Source organism: Garra rufa, chromosome 2 (assembly GCF_049309525.1).
Source record: "Garra rufa chromosome 2, GarRuf1.0, whole genome shotgun sequence".
NCBI lineage: Eukaryota > Metazoa > Chordata > Actinopteri > Cypriniformes > Cyprinidae > Garra > Garra rufa.
In genome coordinates this window covers 26,695,929-26,715,571 of record NC_133362.1, presented here as the reverse complement: position 1 = coordinate 26,715,571, position 19,643 = coordinate 26,695,929, and the positions used below count along the sequence as shown (strand labels likewise).

Here is a 19,643-nt window from a genome sequence, read left to right as displayed (position 1 = left end):
CCTTTGCTCTCCAGCCTCTCCTAGCAATGTGTTTGGATTCACTCCAAACAGCAGGAGCACCTTAAAACAATCATGAGCGAAACAATAGATCAAAAAGAGTCCTTTCTGTTCGGTTCAAGTTCAGTATGTAAACATCCTTAGAGAGTAAGTGATAAAAACATTTTAAATGCAGAACGGCCTTATCTACATTCACCAGGACAGAGCTGACAAGATCAATGAGAGGGTATTTCTGCCCAGATGTTTTCTGGTCTTTGCTCCTCTGGGTTTGTAACTTTTGTAAGATATTAAATGTAATGTAAGTTCACAAGGGTTTAATGGGCTAAAACCAAAGAAAATGTTCAGGGATTAAGATGTTGCTCAGGCGTTCAGCTAATGCGGTTACCATAGGAGCAGGCAGAGATTAACCGGGGGCCTTTAGCAAACAGAGCAGGTTGATCTACCAAACATTTTTAACACTTCACTTCTTTGCTGAATTATTCATCCTGAAAAAATGACCCAGCATCATGATAAACGCTGTCAGCTGCTCCATTTTAGTTGATATTTACAATGGTGTAAAATGCAACTATAAAGGTGTTTTTCACAAATTACATACAAAAAAACGTGTGCTTAGTTTGACTTCCTGAATAATTTTCTAAAGGTTTAAAGGGATAGTTCACCTAAAAGTTAAAATACTGTCATTAATTACTCACCCTCATGTCGTTCCAAACCTGTCTTTCGGGTTTGGAATGACATAAGGGCGAGTAATTAACAGGGTTCGTACAGATACTGCAAAATAACATTTTGTTTTTGTTTTTTTAAGCACTACTTTTTTGATTTTCAAAGACTTCAATCAGAGATCTCACTTATCAAACAATGTCTTATCTTTCAAAAAAAATAAATAAATACAGAAATAAATAAATAAAAATACACAAAAAAATGGCAAAAATAAAGAGAAGCACATGTATTACTAAGTATTACTACTAGAGTATTACAAATTACTTCACTTTTTCTATAGGAAAACCACGGTTATTTTTCTTAAGGATACTGTATTTGTGTATATTTTATTTTTGTTTCGTAACTATACTGCTTTAATGGTTTGATGTTTTCTACTATTTAAGAAAAAAAATCTGAAAAAAAAATAGTTTCAAATCCTGATTTGAATCAAATGTTTCATGATCTGATCTTAATTTCACAATGATTTTTGGCATAAAAGAATCATTTTGACCCATACAATGTATTTTTGGCTATTACTTGTGCTACTTTGTGGTTTTGTGGTGCAGGGTCACATTTCAGATCAGGACTTTGATCGCATATCACAAATCATTTGACTAAGATCAGAACTTTGCGTATTGGGAATCATTTGATTTGAATATTTCAATAAGCAATAAATTCACAGACCCGTTCCGATCTAAAACAAATGATTCGCTCCGAAGTCCTGATTTGAATCAAACACTTATTATATAGCTACAATGACTTTCAATAATTCAAGCACTTTTCAAGTACCTCTTCAGGAATATTGCTATTTTTAAGGGTTTCCAGACCTTACATTTCAAAAAGTCAAATTCAAGCACTTTGTACAAATAACAAATTTAAATTTTTCGGTGAACTATCCCTTTAAGAACAATTTTGTGAAAAAAGAAAATTGACTTTTTTTCCTATTAGTAGATGGTACTATTAAAGTTATCGTTTAACATATGACAAGTTCTGATTTGCTCAGATTTTGAACTGACCCAGACACTACCCTCAACCGTACAAGGCTGTTGCAGTAAGTTGAACAATGTCTAAATCAATCCACATATCAGCTGTAGTATTTCATTGGTCGAGTAGAGTTCTTAAAATAACATCAGACTGCAGAACCATGCTAAAAATAGAAGAGGGTAAATACAAATTATTGGTTTTCAATGACAGGTTCAGTGGCCTGACAAGATCTAGTCTATAGGTCATTGTGCAACCTTGCGTTTTTTCGATCATGGGAACCTGAGGGTGTCCAAAATTATATCTTTTTTAGTTTTTCCAAACACAATTCTTCTATGGTTAGACAATGGAGTTATTAAAAATAGCAATATAATTTTATTGTCACATCTAATAGGGGGTGTTACAGGCCTCTTTTTGACACTCAGTTTAGAATTTCTATGAAAACTGTCATTTTATAGTAAGATAATGCTCCAGAAATGGAGAGGCAACCATTATGTCCAGTTCAGAACATCAGCGATACAGTTCTCTTGATCCTCTAAAAGTACAGAAAAGTCTATGTTGCGCAGGTTAGCGTTCAGGTTTTCTTTCTTTTCCCTTTATTTGCTGAATTGGAGTCGTCTCCACTTTGGCTTTGCTTTTGGACCCATTCTCTCTGCAGCTGCTGTAACAATTCTTTTGTCAGTAGTCCATCCCGCACCAACCTTGAGCTCAGTGAAGAGTCCGTCACCCTAGCCTCTGTTCTTTGAATCTTTGACCCTCGTCCCCTCCTCAGTGGCAGTCCGTCTAAAACAGGAAGTTTTACAGATGCATTGGTTTCTGCAGAGGCGGGTTGAGCCTCTGTGGCACGGATAAGCCGTGTGATGTTCCGCACGCCGATCTGAATGGTTCCGTCTAGTTCGTTTTGAATATCACGGATGAGATTAGCATCTGGGAACATGTCCATGAAGCGATAGCTGTGAGAGGGAAGCAGTCCAAGAGGTTAAACGTTATGGATGAAATGGGAAATGGGATTTTTTTAATTTTTATTATTGCTCTGTGGTTTAATGCTGCAATGTAGATAAATAGGTAGAGATGATTTGGGTTCAACTTTAATGTAAAAAAACAAAAGCAAAAAACATACCTGAGCCAAAGGTAAAGATCTAGCACATCATGGACAGCCTCCAGATGAACAAGGTCCTTGATGTTTTTGGGAGGGGCCAGGGGCCAATTCACATGTCGACACACCCAGTTAAACGTCAGAGGCTCATCTCTGCTGAACTGTCTGGCAAACTGTAGAGGACAGATTTTTACAGCATTTATTAACTAGATCAAAGTTCATTTATTAATATACTATTATACAACTACACCACTATAAACTATTAAAAATGGTTTACGATAACTGAAATACAGCTAAAATAATACTAAAATTACTAAAACTGAAATAACAACAAAATAATAATAATAATCAGTAAGACTTGTAATGTGTAGTCACTTAAGCTCATCAAGGCTGCATTTATTCAATCAAAAATACTGAAAAAAAAAAAAAACAGTCATATTGTGAAATGTTATTACAATATAAAATAATGGTTTCTATTTTAATACACTTTAAAATATAATTTATTCCTGTGATGCAAAGCTGAATTTTCATCATCTATTTCTACAGTCTTGATCCTTTAGAAACCATTCTATGTCACTGAATTATTATTAGATTTATCAATGTTGGAAACAGTTGTGCTGCCAAATATTTTTTTTGGAACCTGTGATACTTTTTTCAGGATTTTTTGATGAATAAAAAGTTAAGAACTGCATTTATTCAAAATATTAAACTTTTTTAGCAATAAGTCTTTGCTATTACTTTTTACCAATTTAACACATCCTTGCTAAATAAAAAGTATTAATTTCTTTCAAGAAAAGAAAGAATAAAAATGTACTGACCCCAAATGTTTGAACAATTGTTGTGTATTGTTAGAAAAAAAAATCTATTTCAAATAAAAAAAGTAACTTTTTTTGTTCATCAAAGAATCCTGAAAAAAGTATCACAGGTTCCAAAAAATAATTAAGCCGCACAACTCTTTCCAACATTGATAATAAATCAGCATATGAGAATGATTTCTAAATGATTTAGAAGGACACTGAAGACTGAAGTAATGATGCTGAAAATTCAGCTTTGCATCACAGGAATAAATTCTATTTTAAAGTATGTTACAATAGAAAAACACTATTTTAAATTACAATAATATTTCACAATATTACTGTTTTTCCTGTATTTTTATTTAAATAAAAACAGCCTTGATGAGCAGAAAAGATTTCTTAAAAAAATCTTACTGATCCCAAACCATGACAGGGTTCCTGCACCATTTGTCCAAACTCACAATAGCACAATTTATTTTTCAAATTTTCACATGCTACTTCCTTCTTGCATTGGAAATCATTTCTTAACTAAACCAAATTGAATGACTAAATGTTCATGGTCAAATGGCAAAATTCTATTATTTTCTATTAAATCTATTAAATAAAAAATTATTCAGGTTTTGAGCTCACAAGTGGTTCACTGACCTTGAGAAAGGATGTGCAAACAAATGGCTGTTTCTTATTAATGGGGGCTGTGCAGAACACATAGCGAGAACGCAAATTCAGAGGAATATGCTGAATCATATCCGCCAAGAATTTGAAGTCATCAATGTTGCAGACAAAGTAAAGTCCATCCACTTGTGCAAGACTCACAAATATATCCTGTACAGAGGAACAGAAAGGAAAGGCAGTGTTTTAAATGACGACAATTACTAGTCAATAATATATTTATGCGATAATGTTGAATATTTAGACCTACAATGAGGTTTGAGAGAGTCGCTTGGGGAAGATGGTAGGCAAACATCTCGATCTGCTCTGCTGTGGGATGTAATCCTGCTGTCTGAGATCAGGAATGGATGAGAAATGAACTAATAAATACGTTTTTCAAACAACATATTTACTTTAATAATAGATAAATGACTCTTACCTCAATAGGGTCAACAGACTTTCCCAAGATCTCCTTTAAAACAGGCAAGTCGTCCCTTTGCATAGTAGTGACCTCACCCTCTTTGAACACAGAGCTGAAGCGTCCCGCTCGGCCAGCGATCTGCAGCGCCTGCGAGGTGGAAATAGTGTCCAACTCCTTCTCCCCCTTCTCATTCACATTGGGTTTTACCAGAGAGTTAAAGATGATTCTCCTAATACTCCTAAAGAAAGCAAAGAACCAGTATTTTCCTTCAGATGCTGAATAAATCAAGCTCTGTTGTGCAAAATAAAACAACGTTTGTAACAAAGTTACTTACAGGTTCAGTCCCATTCCAATTGCATCTGTGGCAACAAGAATTTTGCAAGGGTCGTCTGGATCATTAAACTTCTTTGCTTGAGCCAGCTTGGTGCCTGTTGACCAATCAAAATGTTAGTTTAGTTTCCAGATAAAATTTACGACTGAATCATTGTGACGGAATGACGAGACGGCAATATGATGATAATACAGTAAGTTCAGCAAACTAGAACTAGATCATAAATGCATCATGTGGCCCTCACGATTACTCTTATGACACTTCTGAACCGATAGACTCAAGGACTCTTACCAGGGGGCAGACTGCCATAAATGACAGCACACTCCAGGCCACGAACTTCTATCTGTCGGCTGATTGAGTAGATGTCATTTTTGCTGAAGCACACGATGCAGTCGCCAGGCTTTAGGTTATCTAAGGATTCCACTGCATGATTCGAGACTGAAAAAGGGGTCAGCCTCTTATAATTATGTACCTTAAAGATAAAAAAGCATTTATGTCAAAGCATAATAATGGCCTCAGTATCTCAAACCATTAGGCGAACAATGAATTATTTTTATGTTCCAGACAAATTAACAAATAGTGAGCATCAACATAATAAAAAAAAAATGCATGTGCATTTATGTTGCAATAATCAACATTTTTTAATTAGAACTACTGAGACTCACCTCAACCTCTTCACCAGTGGTGTACATGAGCTCAGTGACAAAGTCCACTGCTGCAGCTTCACCACACACATGGATCTCTTCAGCACACAAACCTATTCAAAAAGAGTGACTTCATATTTGCATCTAAATATATCTTTAAAGTGATAGTTCACCCAAAAATTCTGTCATTGATTACTCACCCTCATGTTGTTCCAAACCCGTAAGACCTTTGTTCACTTTCGTAACACTAATTAAGATATTTTTGATGAGATTCGAGAGATTTCTGACCCTCCAAAAAGGTAGTAAGGACATTGTTAAAATAGTTCATGTGACATTAGTGGTTCAACCTTATGAGAATATTTTGTGCGCAAAAAAACAAACAAAAAAAAGAATGCATGCGTGTGGTGCTGCTGACAAAGAAGCTGGTGGTCTGGTATAGAAACTGACACGGAAAAGAAGAAATTGTTAATTTCATTATTTTTATTTCTTTGTGCGCAAAAAGTATTCTCGCAGCTTCATAACATTATGTTTGAACCACTGATGTCACATGGACCATTTTAACAATGTCCTTGCTACTTTTCTGGACCTTGAATGTGGCAGTTGTGTTGCCGTCTATGCAGGGTTAGAAACAGGGCTCTAGAGTGCGACCAATTTGGTCGCATGTGCGACCTAATTTCTCAATGGTGCGACTAAAAAAAATCAAAGGTTGCACCGGTGCGACCAGCCGTTCGAGGGGGAAAAAAACGAAACTCCGTCAATCTTAAAGTCTCCATGTTGCTCAACAACAGACACACATTAGACCCATATCGTGGTCTAAACCAATCAGAGATAAAGGACGGATCCCGCCCCCCCTCTGATTGAAATTTGAAAATGCATGTGATGCAGTCAGGATGTCTCTACCTTGTTAAGCGTTCACAATGCCTCCTCCGCAAAAACACGGACTGGATCGCGGACTCCATTCATAAAAACCGAATTTACTATGGCGCGGAATGCCACGTAACACGTTGATTTCTGGATTGATAAATCAAAAGTTGGTCTGTCACTTAATTCAAATCGCGATATGGACTAGTGTCTATGAAAACTGAAAGGCAAAAAGACCGTTTAAAATGAATCCTGCATGTTCCGTTTGCCTCTATGTATTAATGGTGGAGACGTATTTTTTTTAACTGCAAACGTATAGGCTACTGAAGCACGCGTGACGCTCCCGCTAATTTTTGGCATTTGCATCTCAAATGAACAGATAAACTCAATCTCCAAACCTACTGTGTCACTTTTACCGTTTCATTTGAGAAAGCATCATATCATACTGTACAAACAGAAACTTCACGGCAATCTGTCAAAATAAAAGGACGGTTTAACATGAAACAGAACAATATTAGTACTGTATTACTTTTGTACAGTATAATGTAGGTGTTTATATATTCCTATTTATAAATCATATATATGTTTGCCAAAAATTAAAAAGGTTTATTTTTCATTTGATTAAAAATAAATACATGTTTATGCTTTCATTTGATTATGAGAAAAATTCAAACAAGAATTTCGAAAAATAAACTAAAAAAAACAATTGTAGAGCCCTATTGTTCAAAATGTTAAAATAGAGAGTTTTGGACTTATTTTTTCACTGAAATGTTTTCGTTATTACACAAAGTAGGGTAAAGTACTGGGGAAAAAAATATGCTTCAAATAAAGAACTTTATATTGACCAGATTGTTAGTTAATCATTTACAAGTCAATATTGCCTATATGGACAGGGATTAAAAAATAAATAAAATAAAAAAGTAAAAAAAAAGTTAACTTGTAAAACTGCGGTGTTGAATGTGATGCGGTTGAAAATTTGGGTGCACCTAACTCTTGTGCTGGTGCACCTAAGAAAAAAAGTTAGGCGCACCAGTGCAACCAGTGCAAAAAGTTAGTCTAGAGCCCTGAGAAAGCTCTCAGATTTCATCAAAAATATCTTAATTTGTGTTTTGAAGATGAACAAAGGTCTTACGGGTTTGGAACAACATGAGGGTGAGTAATTAATAACAGAATTTTTATTTTTGGGTGAACTATCCCTTCAACATAACTCATTCAACATATTTACATAAAACCAAACTATGACACATGCATGCAGATGAAAAGTAGCATAGTCTGAGAGTTTAACATTTGCAAAGTAGTATTTAGAATGGCATCTAAATATTATTCATAAAAAAGAAAATAAATAAGGCCACTGATGAAAATGCTTTTAATTTGCAGTTTTACTGATGTAATGCATTTGTTTTCATTACAAATGATATTAATCAATATATAGCTTTAGGTGAAAAGAACTTTTTCTTATTAAATTTCAGAAATTTGCTAAAAATTAGTTAGTGACTTTATTTTATCTTTTTTATAAGTTTGCAAAGCTTGTTTTTCCTTGTTTTAATTTGTTTAAACTCTCAAATAATTCATATGCTCCCAAATATTTGAACCCTACTGTATATGTAAATAAATACCATTTCTGGTAACTTCCCAAAGCCAACTCACCAAGAAGAGCTCTCGTCCAAGCCCATCCTCTGGAAGGATCTTTGATCATTTGAATCTCATCAATGACAGCCACTTCATCTAAACAAAATATCCAAACAATAATAATATGTTTTAGTTACACAGTACCTTTCGTTAAGCTCAAAGTATCTTTACAGTCAATATTCGATTAAAGAACAATCAAGTTAAAAAAAATAAGAATGATTTTTAACATTTACTTCTATTTCATATATCTTTTTACTTATGCCTTTTCATTAGATAGTTTAAAGGGTTAGTTCACTCCAGAATTAAAATTCCCTTATAATTTAAGAAATGAAGGTTTCTGAGGAAAACATTCCATGATTTTTCTCCATATAGTGGACTTAAATGGTGCCCAACAGGTTAAAGGTCCAAATTGCAGTTTCAATGCAGCTTCAAAGGGCTTATTAATAAGGGCCGAGTAATAAGGGTCTTATTTAGCAAAACTGCATACTTTTTAACCACTAATGCTTGTCTTGCAGTAGCTCTATGTCCATGACTTCACGTTGAAAGGGTCATGCGTGACGTAGGTGAAATTACTGACCCTGTGTTTACAAAGCGAATGTGAAAAGTCAAACATCCTTTACAAAAAATGGTAAAACAACAATGTCGGACAATTTTGAAGTTGGAGAAGAAAATGAGATGGAGTTTTTCACCCTAACATACCTTTTGGAAGCGGAGTACATAGACAAAGAACTAACCACATGTGACTTTTCCAATGTGATATGTCAATTACAGATGTGCTACGCAGACCTAGTGCACAAGCATTTGTGGTTAAAATGTATGTATTTTTATTTTTAAGAAAATGGCCGATTGTTTGATCGCTAGATAATACCCCTATTCCTCGGCTGGGATTGTGTAGACTCCTTTGAAGCTGCATTGAGACAATTTGGACCTTCAACCCCGCTAAACACCACTGATGTCCACTATATGGAGAAAAATCCCAGAATGTTTTCCTCAGAAATCTTAAAGGACTAGTTCACTTTCAGAACAAATATTTACAGATAATGTAATCACCCCCTTGTCATCCAAGATGTTCATGTCTCTTTCTTCAGTCGTAAAGAAATTATATTTTCTAAAGGAAAACATTTCAGGATTTCTCTCTTTATAATGGACTTCTATGGTGCCCCAAGTTTGAACTTCCAAAATGCAGTTTAAATGCAGCTTTAAAGGGCTCTAAATGATCCCAGCCGAAGAAGAAGGGTCTTATCTAGCGAAACGATCGGTTATTTTCTAAAAACATTTACAATTTATATACTTTTTAATCTCTACACAGAGTACACACAGAGCTAGACATGACAAGCATTTGAGGTTAAAAAGTATATAAATTGTACTTTTTTTTAGAAAATAATGGCGCTTTTCCACTACACAGTACCAGCTTGCCTCGGCTCGACTCGACTCGACTCGGCTCTGTTTGGTTTTCCACTGTGTAAAAGTTGTACCTGTACCGGCTTCCAGGTACTTTTTTTCGTACCACCTCCGGCGAGGTTCCAAGCGAGCTGAGGCGAGCTGAGGCAATACTAAAATGTGACGTGAAAACACAGCAGACTGCTGATTGGTCAGAGAGAATCGTCACTATTCACTGCGTCATCATTGCACGCGCCAGCAATAGTATCCAGAATAACCCGCCATTTTTAAAAAGTTTGGCCAGAGATTGCGTGACATATCCAATCCATTACATATTATGGCAACTCAGAAGAATACGCCATGGTCAAACGAGGAGGTGCAGACAGCAGGTGTGTGTCGCGTAGAAGATTACGTCACGGCAGTTTCCTGCAGCGTCACTATGACAACCAGGTACTATTGTGGAGGTACAGGTACAACTTTTACACAGTGGAAAACCAAACAGAGCCGAGTTGAGTCGAGTCGAGCTGAGGTGAGCTGGTACTGTGTAGTGGAAAAGCGCCATAACTGATCGTTTCACTAGATTAGACCCTTTTTTTCCTCGGCTGTGATCGTTTAGAGCACAGACTGTAAAAAAAGATGGACGACGCATCTCCACTTCATTCCATATAAAAAAGTGAAGCCAAAGCGTCTCAATATGGCAGCTGCCATCTGGGGGAAATTACGTCATTTGGAGCCAGAGTTTGCGCATTAGAGGTTCGTTTGGAGCCAGTGTCTGCGCAGTAGTGTTGTGAGGCGGAGCGGCAGTATCAAAGTCCCGCCCAAACTCCTGCAAGATCACAATCATGACACTACACCCCGTTTTAATAGTATCAAATAACTACCTAAAAGTAAACTTTTTAGAAAAAGGAACACTTGAACATGAATCAGCATTATAAAAACTACCTTACATGATGGAAACCATCTTTGGAAATAAATTATTTGAAGTGTTATTCGATTATTTAGTTTGTCTCACGTCCCATTAGATTACATGGAGAGGGCGGGGTTTATGACCTATACTGCAGCCGGCCACCGGGGGGCTTCATTTTTCGGGACTCCTGCGGCACACTTGGTTTAGAGCCATTTGAAGCTGCATTTTGGAAGTTCAAACTCGGGGGGACCATAGAAGTCCATTATATGGAGAGAAATCCTGAAATGTTTTCCTCAAAAAAACAATTTCCTTACAACTTCCAGGGCTCTAGAGTGCGACCAATTTGGTCGCACGTGCGACCTAATTTCTCAATGGTGCGACTAAAAAAAATCAAAGGTTGCACCGGTGCGACCAGCCGTTCGAGGGGGAAAAAAACGAAACTCCGTCACTCTTAAAGTCTCCCTGTTGCTCAACAACAGACACACATTAGACCCATATCGTGGTCTAAACCAATCAGAGATGAAGGACGGATCCCGCCCCCCCTCTGATTGTCCGTGGTCCAGATATTCCTGTACGTGTGTACGTTTGAAAATGCATGTGATGCAGTCAGGATGTCTCTACATTGTCAAGCGTTTACAATGCCTCCTCCGCAAAAACACGGACTGGATCGCGGACTCCATTCATAAAAACCGAATTTACTATGGCGCGGAATGCCACGTAATACGTTGATTTCTGGATTGATTAATCAAAAGTTGGTCTGTCACTTAATTCAAATCGCGATATGGACTAGTGTCTATGAAAACTGAAAGGCAAAAAGACCGTTTAAAATAAATCCTGCATGTTCCGTTTGCCTCTATGTATTAATGGTGGAGACGTGTATTTTTTATTTTTTTTAACTACACGCGTATAGGCTACTGAAGCACGCGTGACGCTCCCGCTAATTTTTGGCATTTGCATCTCACATGAACAGATAAACTCAATCTCCAAACCTACTGTGTCACTTTTACCGTTTCATTTGAGAAAGCATCATATCATACTGTACACACATAAACTTCACGGCAATCTGTCAAAATAAAAGTACGGTTTAACATGAAACAGAACAATATTAGTCATGTATTACTTTTGTACAGTATAATGTAGGTGTTTATATATTCCTATTTATAAATCATATATATGTTTGCCAAAAATTAAAAAAAGTTTATTTTTCATTTGATTAAAAATAAATAAATGTTTATGCTTTCATTTGATTATGAGAAAAATTAAAACAAGAATTTCTAAAAAATAAAAAAATTTGTAGAGCCCTATTGTTCAAAATGTTAAAATAGAGAGTTTTGGACTTATTTTTTCACTGAAATGTTTTCGTTATTACACAAAGTAGGGTAAAGTACTGGGGAAAAAAATATGCTTCAAATAAAGAACTTTATATTGACCAGATTGTTAATTAATCATTTACAAGTCAATATTGCCTATATGGACAGGGATTAAAAAATAAATAAAAAAAAAAAGTAAAAAAAAAAGTGAACTTGTAAAACTACGGTGAAAAATGTGATGCAGCTGAAAATTTGGGTGCACCTAACTTTTGTGCTGGTGCACCTAAGAAAAAAAGTTAGGCGCACCAGTGCAACCAGTGCAAAAAGTTAGTCTAGAGCCCTGACTTCAGAAAGAAACATGACATCTTGGATGACAAGGGGGTGAGTACATTATCTGTAAATTTTTGTTCTGAAAGTGAACTACTCCTTTAATTTCTTGTTGACTGAAGAAAGACATGAACATCTTGGATGACTTGAGGGTGAATAAACTATCAGGAAATGTTTATTCTGGGGTGAACTAATCCTTTAAGATACTATCAGCACTCAACATAAACCCAGGTATCGTATATTGTTTTAACAGTTCATGTTCTTTATACTCACATGGAGTTGTGACGCTGCACATCTCTATCGTAGAGGCAATGTGGTTAGACTGTCTTCCATCTGGATTAACAAATATTCTTTCTTCTCCTGTGACCAGATCACATGGCACTCCCTATTAGAAAACCATACATAGTGGCTTTAACATTCACAACTAAGGTGTAATTACATTAAAAACCAAAACAACCTAGTCTGAGGAATGAAACTCACTGCGTCATTACTCTTTTCATAGATTTCATGGGCCAGCAGCTTTAGCGGTCCACAGTAAACTCCAGACTTGGCTGCAAGGAATCTCTGGATAGCGTGATAGGTTTTACCACTGTTGGTGGGTCCTGCGTGAAAAACTATCTTTCTCTGAATAGCCCTGGCCTCTGGATACCTGTAACACATTTATCACGTTAAAAAAAAAAAAAAAAACAGTATTGTGCAGATGAGAATGTAAAGATGATCTGAAACTCTCAGTACCAGTTTGCTGGGACCCGCAAGTCACTGATCTTGCGTAAATCATCCATACAGTCTAACATAGGGAAAATCTGTTTGGCATGTCTCATAAAGTATGGGAAAATGTCATCTATGTGACCTGGAAAGACGGGAAGAAATATTATGCACACAGGTTTTATGGATATTGTCATTGCAATATGTCTGATGTGAATACTTACCAGCTCCACAAATTATGTCATTAAGACTGATGTGCAAGTCAGCATTTAGTGAGTTCATTTCCAGCACAAATTTCCTAAAACTGACAAACGCTTGATGAAAGAGACGAGCTGTTGATAAACAAATAAACAACAATCACAAAAAGGCTTTGTAAAAATCTAAATACAGTAGTATTCCTGGCATACTTTAATGTGTACAGTTTTTAGATGGGTGTGTTGTCATAATAACAAAATGACTGACAAATAAAATGTTAATTATGTAAAATCACGTAATAATAATGGGTTCACGATTCTTACCATCAAGCCCTTGGTCAGCAGCCAGTTTTTGAATCTCTTTCCTTTTGTAGAACCTATTTAGCACCCTGAGAAGTTCACCTGTTAAACCGGGTAAATAAACAACGATCAGATGTATTTCTGATAATGGTTAACTGAATCAAGTAATATTTAATATTCCCATTTTAATCTGCATGGTTTATAAATATGTTGAATGAGGTATATTAAAGACGCATTCAGATGCAAATACGAATGTCTAGAACTTCAAGTGAGTCATTTATAAATCGATTACATAATATACTAATAGCATAACGCTAATAAACACAGTCTTTACTTTTGTCCAGCGGTTGCGTCAACTCCTCGCCGACTGCCCCGTCTCCGCCTTCATCACTTTTGACGGTGAGCGGTACAAACAGTGATGTGTCTAGGGGTCTGGATGAACTGTTTGAGGATGAATGTCTACTTAATAATTTTTCAAATGTCCTTCTCGTTGGATGCAGTAAAGTGTTGTTTGCTACAGCAGCAGTGCTAGCACATACCCGGTTTCGGATATGAGAGCGCGACAATAAGTAAACACAGCGATTTACCGACATTTTAAGCTTCTGTTAACCATGTACAATTGGTTAAACAGAATAATAAAAATTAACAGTCGCGGTCGCACAATTTATATTATAAATTTCATGTTACGTTTATACGTATACTCTATTTAGCTTCAGCAGCAGTGCCACCTCCTATGATGACAAGAGGTCAAGTTCCTCTCAGTAACAACGTGCTGAAGGACCCAATAATTTTTGGTGCCCGAAGTAATGCCTGTCTTTCTATTTCACTATTGAGTCAAATGCTAAAGTCAAGATTTGACAAATTTATTAAATAGATTACGAGTGAGTTCTAAATGTGATATCAAGAGAATACGTTCACTATAACATGTGCAATCTTAAAGGTTAATATTTTTTTTAAAAGTGGCACAAACGGAAACTGCTTGCGAGGTATTACACTAGACATGTGGTACAAACAGTTGTAACCAGTTGACTTCAGCGCAAACGAAACTAACTCGTTTGAATGACGTTATTTTCTTAAAGCTCACTTTTATGCTATAATCTTAAAGCAACAATAGCAAATAAATTATGACAACATGGAAGCAAAACTGAGCACTTTTTTATTTCCATTAATATTTTATTTCAAGAAAAGAAAGGTTTCCAGAATTTCCATGACCCCAATATATCTCTTCTGAATAATTCAATCACAAATCAAATATATTCAAGGCTTGAAAGATTTATAATCTAGTTTAAATATTTTACAGCAGATTATAACCGTTAAATTATATTCACTAAAAATATTTTACCATGACTTTGCTAAACAAATAGCAAAGTCACGCACACGCAAATGAGCCATATGGAATTTCCCGCGAAATCCGTCAGGAGAGCTCGAATTGCTTCAAAGTCAGAGTTGAAAATGTCTTTTTCGACAAATATTGTATATATGCGAAATGTATTATATCCAAGCTACACATTTCTGGTAATTGTGCAGTTAGTTAATTGTCATATTGTATTTTTAGAAAGGTTTGTAATATTTGTCCTCTCCCCAAATTGTCACAATCGAAACACAGTTAGGAAGCGTTATACTGACCTATTATTTAGCTTACATCTTCCTTGTAAGTACAGTTTTTTCTATTTTATTAAAACGTTTTCACAGGTTAATCAATAATTACAATTTAAACAATATTTCAAGTGTGATTTATGAGATTTGTTGCATTTTGAATACAATTCTTCTTTGCAAAAGGCAAAAAGTTGATCATATATTGAACCAAACACTATCATAACATCTTAGTTAATAATTTAGTATACTTTATTTTTGACAGAACGGTAGTGACTGCACATTTTCAGTAGTGACAGTAATGTTTCAGTAGCGACCACACAAAAAATGCAGAACTGTAGGCTACTAAAAGTTTATTTCCCCCAAATAAAGGACTATGTGTTCCCTTTTGTCACTTCCAAAACAATGATTACATGTTTAATGTAAAAATATATAATATAAAACAAAAACAAAATAAATATTTTTTTGAACTTCACTTAAAAAAAAACACAAAAAAACCTTAAATATAATTTTAAAAACAACAATGGAATAAAATGTTGAAATTTAGTGGTTAGGGTTCAGGACAGCCACCTCCCAATTGAAAATACCTAATAAATGATGATTTTATATATATATTAAGCTTACTAATATTCAAAATATTATTGTGGGTTTTAATAGATAATACTGGTCCTTCTCAAAAAATTAGCATATTGTGATAAAGTTCATTATTTCTGTAATGTACTGATAAACATTTGACTTTCATATATTTTAGATTCATTACACACAACTGAAGTAGTTCAAGCCTTTTATTGTTTTAATATTGATGATTTTGGCATACAGCTCATGAAAACCCAAAAATCTAAAAAAATTAGCATATTTCATCGGACCAATAAAAGAAAAGTGTTTTTAATACAAAAAAAGTCAACCTTCAAATAATTATGTTCAGTTATGCACTCAATACTTGGTCAGGAATCCTTTTGCAGAAATGACTGCTTCAATGCGGCGTGGCATGGAGGCAATCAGCCTGTGGCACTGCTGAGGTGTTATGGAGGCCCAGGATGCTTCGATAGCGGCCTTAAGCTCATCCAGAGTGTTGGGTCTTGCGTCTCTCAACTTTCTCTTCACAATAACCCACAGATTCTCTAGTCTATGGGGTTCAGGTCAGGAGAGTTGGCAGGCCAATTGAGCACAGTAATACCATGGTCAGTAAACCATTTACCAGTGGTTTTGGCACTGTGAGCAGGTGCCAGGTCGTGCTGAAAAATGAAATCTTCATCTCCATAAAGCTTTTCAGCAGATGGAAGCATGAAGTGCTCCAAAATCTCCTGATAGCTAGCTGCATTGACCCTGCCCTTGATAAAACACAGTGGACCAACACCAGCAGCTGACATGGCACCCCAGACCATCACTGACTGTGGGTACTTGACACTGGACTTCAGGCATTTTGGCATTTCCCTCTCCCTAGTCTTCCTCCAGACTCTGGCACCTTGATTTCCGAATGACATGCAAAATTTGCTTTCATCCGAAAAAAGTACTTTGGACCACTGAGCAACAGTCCAGTGCTGCTTCTCTGTAGCCCAGGTCAGGCGCTTCTGCCGCTGTTTCTGGTTCAAAAGTGGCTTGACCTGGCGCCTGTACACGGTGGCTCTGGATGTTTCTACTCCAGACTCAGTCCACTGCTTCTGCAGGTCCCCAAAGGTCTGGAATCTGTCCTTCTCCACAATCTTCCTCAGGGTCCGGTCACCTCTTCTCGTTGTGCAGCGTTTTCTGCCACACTTTTTCCTTCCCACAGACTTCCCACTGAGGTGCCTTGATACAGCACTCTGGTAACAGCCTATTCGTTCAGAAATTTCTTTCTGTGTCTTACCCTCTTGCTTGAGGGTGTCAGTGATGGCCTTCTGGACAGCAGTCAGGTCAGCAGTCTTACCCATGATTGCGGTTTTGAGTAATGAACCAGGCTGGGAGTTTTTAAAAGCCTCAGGAATCTCTTGCAGGTGTTTAGAGTTAATTAGTTCATTCAGATGATTAGGTTAATAGCTCGTTTAGAGAACCTTTTCATGATATGCTAATTTAATTTTTTGAAATAGGAATTTTGGGTTTTCATGAGCTGTATGCCAAAATCATCAATATTAAAACAATAAAAGGTTTGAACTACTTCAGTTGTGTGTAATGAATCTAAAATATATGAAAGTCTAATGTTTATCAGTACATTACAGAAAATAATGAACTTTATCACAATATGCTAATTTTTTGAGAAGGACCTGTACAAGCATCTTAATAAACAAGATTTGAATAAATGCTTTTTTAATGTGTTTTTTGGTTGTGGGACAGCAGTTTTAATCTGAAAAATAAAAAAAAAACAGTGTCACTAAGTATAAACTTGCATTTTTATTTGACATTGGCAGATAAACTATAACTGGATATGTACAATTTTTCAAGATGTACAAATGACTCAGTTGCCGTAGCACAACTTTTCAGTCAGTTCTCTAAACACTCGTTATGTCTTTTCCATTGGGGCACTCAATGGCTTTGCACACAGACATTTCTATTAGTAATGTAGTGTGAGTTTTAAAACCAAATCAACAGATGAATGAAAAACGAGAGAGAAAAAATACATTTGTTTTACAGTTTCAAAACGAAAAGGTCCAAATAAACACAAACAGCATAGAATATGCAAGAGCACATTTCCAACAATGAAAAATTGTTAACATCCCCTTCTGTTAGGAAACATTAAAGCAGGATGACATGCAAAGGATACAACAAAATTCCATCATTCCTCTGGGATGTCTAACAATTTAGACAGTATGAAATGTAAATGCAGCAGAGATGATATTTAGCAATTAATAGCAATAAATCATCTCAAAAATTCACAAAACTAATTAGGATTTTCAATTGGTGTGTTATTCAAAACTGGGCAGATGAGTTAAATACATGTGCTCAATATAATTACACAAACTGCCCTGGTTTTATAAAGCTTCTAGTCCAAAACTTCTTTAAACATTTTATATATAGACATATACTTTATTTCAAGAACAGAATTCATTTAACATAAAGAGTATTTAAGAAACAAACAACAACAAAAGAGAAAAGATGGCTAAATAAGTTAGATAGAAATGTTTTACAACGTTAAGTGGATTGCAAATACAGTGTGGCCTGGGCGGCATTACATTTCTTGACCTTTTTTTTTTTTTAAACGGACCCCATTGCCTGTTACTATGAACTTAGATTCACCAGCTAGCATGCATGAGGAAGCTCTTTAAAATGTGTTTAGGTCTATATGTTTCTGCTCTATGATGTGGAACATAGAGGATACCAGTGAGTGCACTTTTAAAAACATTTCTTCATCTAGGGAGGCGTGCAACCTTGAAGATGTGCTATATTACTTACATTATTGTTTCCAGTGCTTTCTAAAAAGTGTCCTTGTATACTAACAGATTGCTTGCTGTGGACGGCAGGGAGGACAGAGCCAAATCAGGCACAGTTCATAACCAGAAGCTGTGAGGGGTGACCATGTGAACAGCGATCTGCATGTATGTTCGGTGGAAGATGTTGTCCTCTCCTGCGACTGGTCACTGAGAGGTACGTGTGTCCCTGGCTGGTCGCTCTCCAAACCTCGCTCACATTTCCGGCTGCTCGGCTGAGAGACTCGGCCGAGGCTCAGGTGACTCGTAGCGCTGATGAAAGTTCCGTTTCCGCAGTTTCTCTGGTGCCTTCCTCCACAAAACGATTTCCTTGACAAAATACAAAATCATTCTATTCACATGGCTGGACAGAGACACATTGAAAGTACATTTTATATGATTCTTATAAGGGTTGCAATGATAAATCGATGCATTGTGAATAAAGAAATTATTGTGCATTGATTCTGAATGCATCGCAATTCTCCCTGGAATTGCTTCTGAGCTTAGTTTTAAACAGCATATGGCGCTGCATGCTTTAGAAACAGCCATACTCTGCTTGCTTCCAATTCCTTACACACACACTTGAACCTAAAATAATAATTAATAAAGATCGAAAAGGTTGAAGCGAATAACAAGAGTGTTCACAGTGGGCTGTGTTTACATTAATCTTGTAAAATCATTCTGAGCCTAGGTGCGAGTACATGACACTCTTCTTGGTGAGCATTTGAGTGTGCGGTAAAAAACTAGATTAGAGCGCCATCTGCTGGGAAAAACTAACCTCAGTCAGAGTCGATTCTGGAGGGAATCGCGATGCATTCGGAAAATGGATGGAACGATTTATCATTGGGACCCTAATTCTAATTTTTACTGTAAATTTGATTAAAACTGTACCTGTTGTTTGAAGTATCTCCTATCCTCTTCATCCACAAGCACCAAGTTCAAAAAGTACCTCACGGAGAACTTCTTATTTACATCTCTCATTGTGGCTGTAAGGTCATAACCAGCCAGGAAAAGGCGAATAGGAATGGATTCACCTTGAAATATATTTTTAGCCCAGCAGGGGGAGAAAGTCAGTTTAGAAAAAATGAAACTGGCAATGTATAATATAAGATATGTGACCCTGGACCACAAAACCAGTCTTAAAAGAGTTCACTTTTTTAGAACAAAAATTTACAGATAATGTACTCACCCCCTTGTCATCCAAGATGTTCATGTCTTTCTTTCTTCAGTCGTGTTTTTTGAGGAAAACATTTCAGGATTTCTGTTCATATAATAGACTTCTATGGTGCCCCCGAGTTTGAATCCTTCAACATTTCAGGATTTTGAAGGCTGAAATGTTCCTCGGCTTATTCCAGCCGAGGAATAAGGGTCTTATCTAGCAAAACAATAGGTTATTTTCTAAAAACATTTACAACTTCTATACTTTTTAATCTCAAACGCTCATCTTTT

At 36.2% G+C, this 19,643-nt stretch overlaps 2 protein-coding genes across 2 annotated transcripts in view; both read right to left on the bottom strand.

The window, feature by feature from the left end:
• Positions 1-2,026: 2,026 nt before the first annotated feature.
• On the bottom strand, positions 2,027-13,947 carry supv3l1 (SUV3-like helicase). The gene is made up of 15 exons (XM_073833987.1): positions 13,556-13,947; positions 13,246-13,323; positions 12,952-13,059; positions 12,758-12,872; positions 12,503-12,671; positions 12,296-12,407; positions 8,117-8,194; positions 5,630-5,721; positions 5,256-5,436; positions 4,968-5,061; positions 4,652-4,871; positions 4,484-4,564; positions 4,210-4,386; positions 2,795-2,943; positions 2,027-2,627 (listed from the first exon to the last, which is right to left on the bottom strand). Exons 1-15 carry the CDS (start codon positions 13,812-13,814, stop codon positions 2,249-2,251), a joined length of 2,292 nt encoding a protein of 763 aa, XP_073690088.1. The 5' UTR covers positions 13,815-13,947; the 3' UTR covers positions 2,027-2,248.
• Positions 13,948-17,162: 3,215 nt separating this feature from the next.
• Positions 17,163-19,643, bottom strand: part of vps26a (VPS26, retromer complex component A) — a 9,522-nt gene continuing 7,041 nt past the window's right edge. The window contains exons 8-9 of the mRNA XM_073833989.1: positions 19,086-19,228; positions 17,163-18,524 (exon numbers count right to left, since the gene is read on the bottom strand). Of these exons, the coding sequence (XP_073690090.1) occupies positions 18,411-18,524; positions 19,086-19,228 (257 nt within the window). The 3' untranslated portion in view covers positions 17,163-18,410. The remainder of the gene's footprint in view (positions 18,525-19,085; positions 19,229-19,643) is intronic.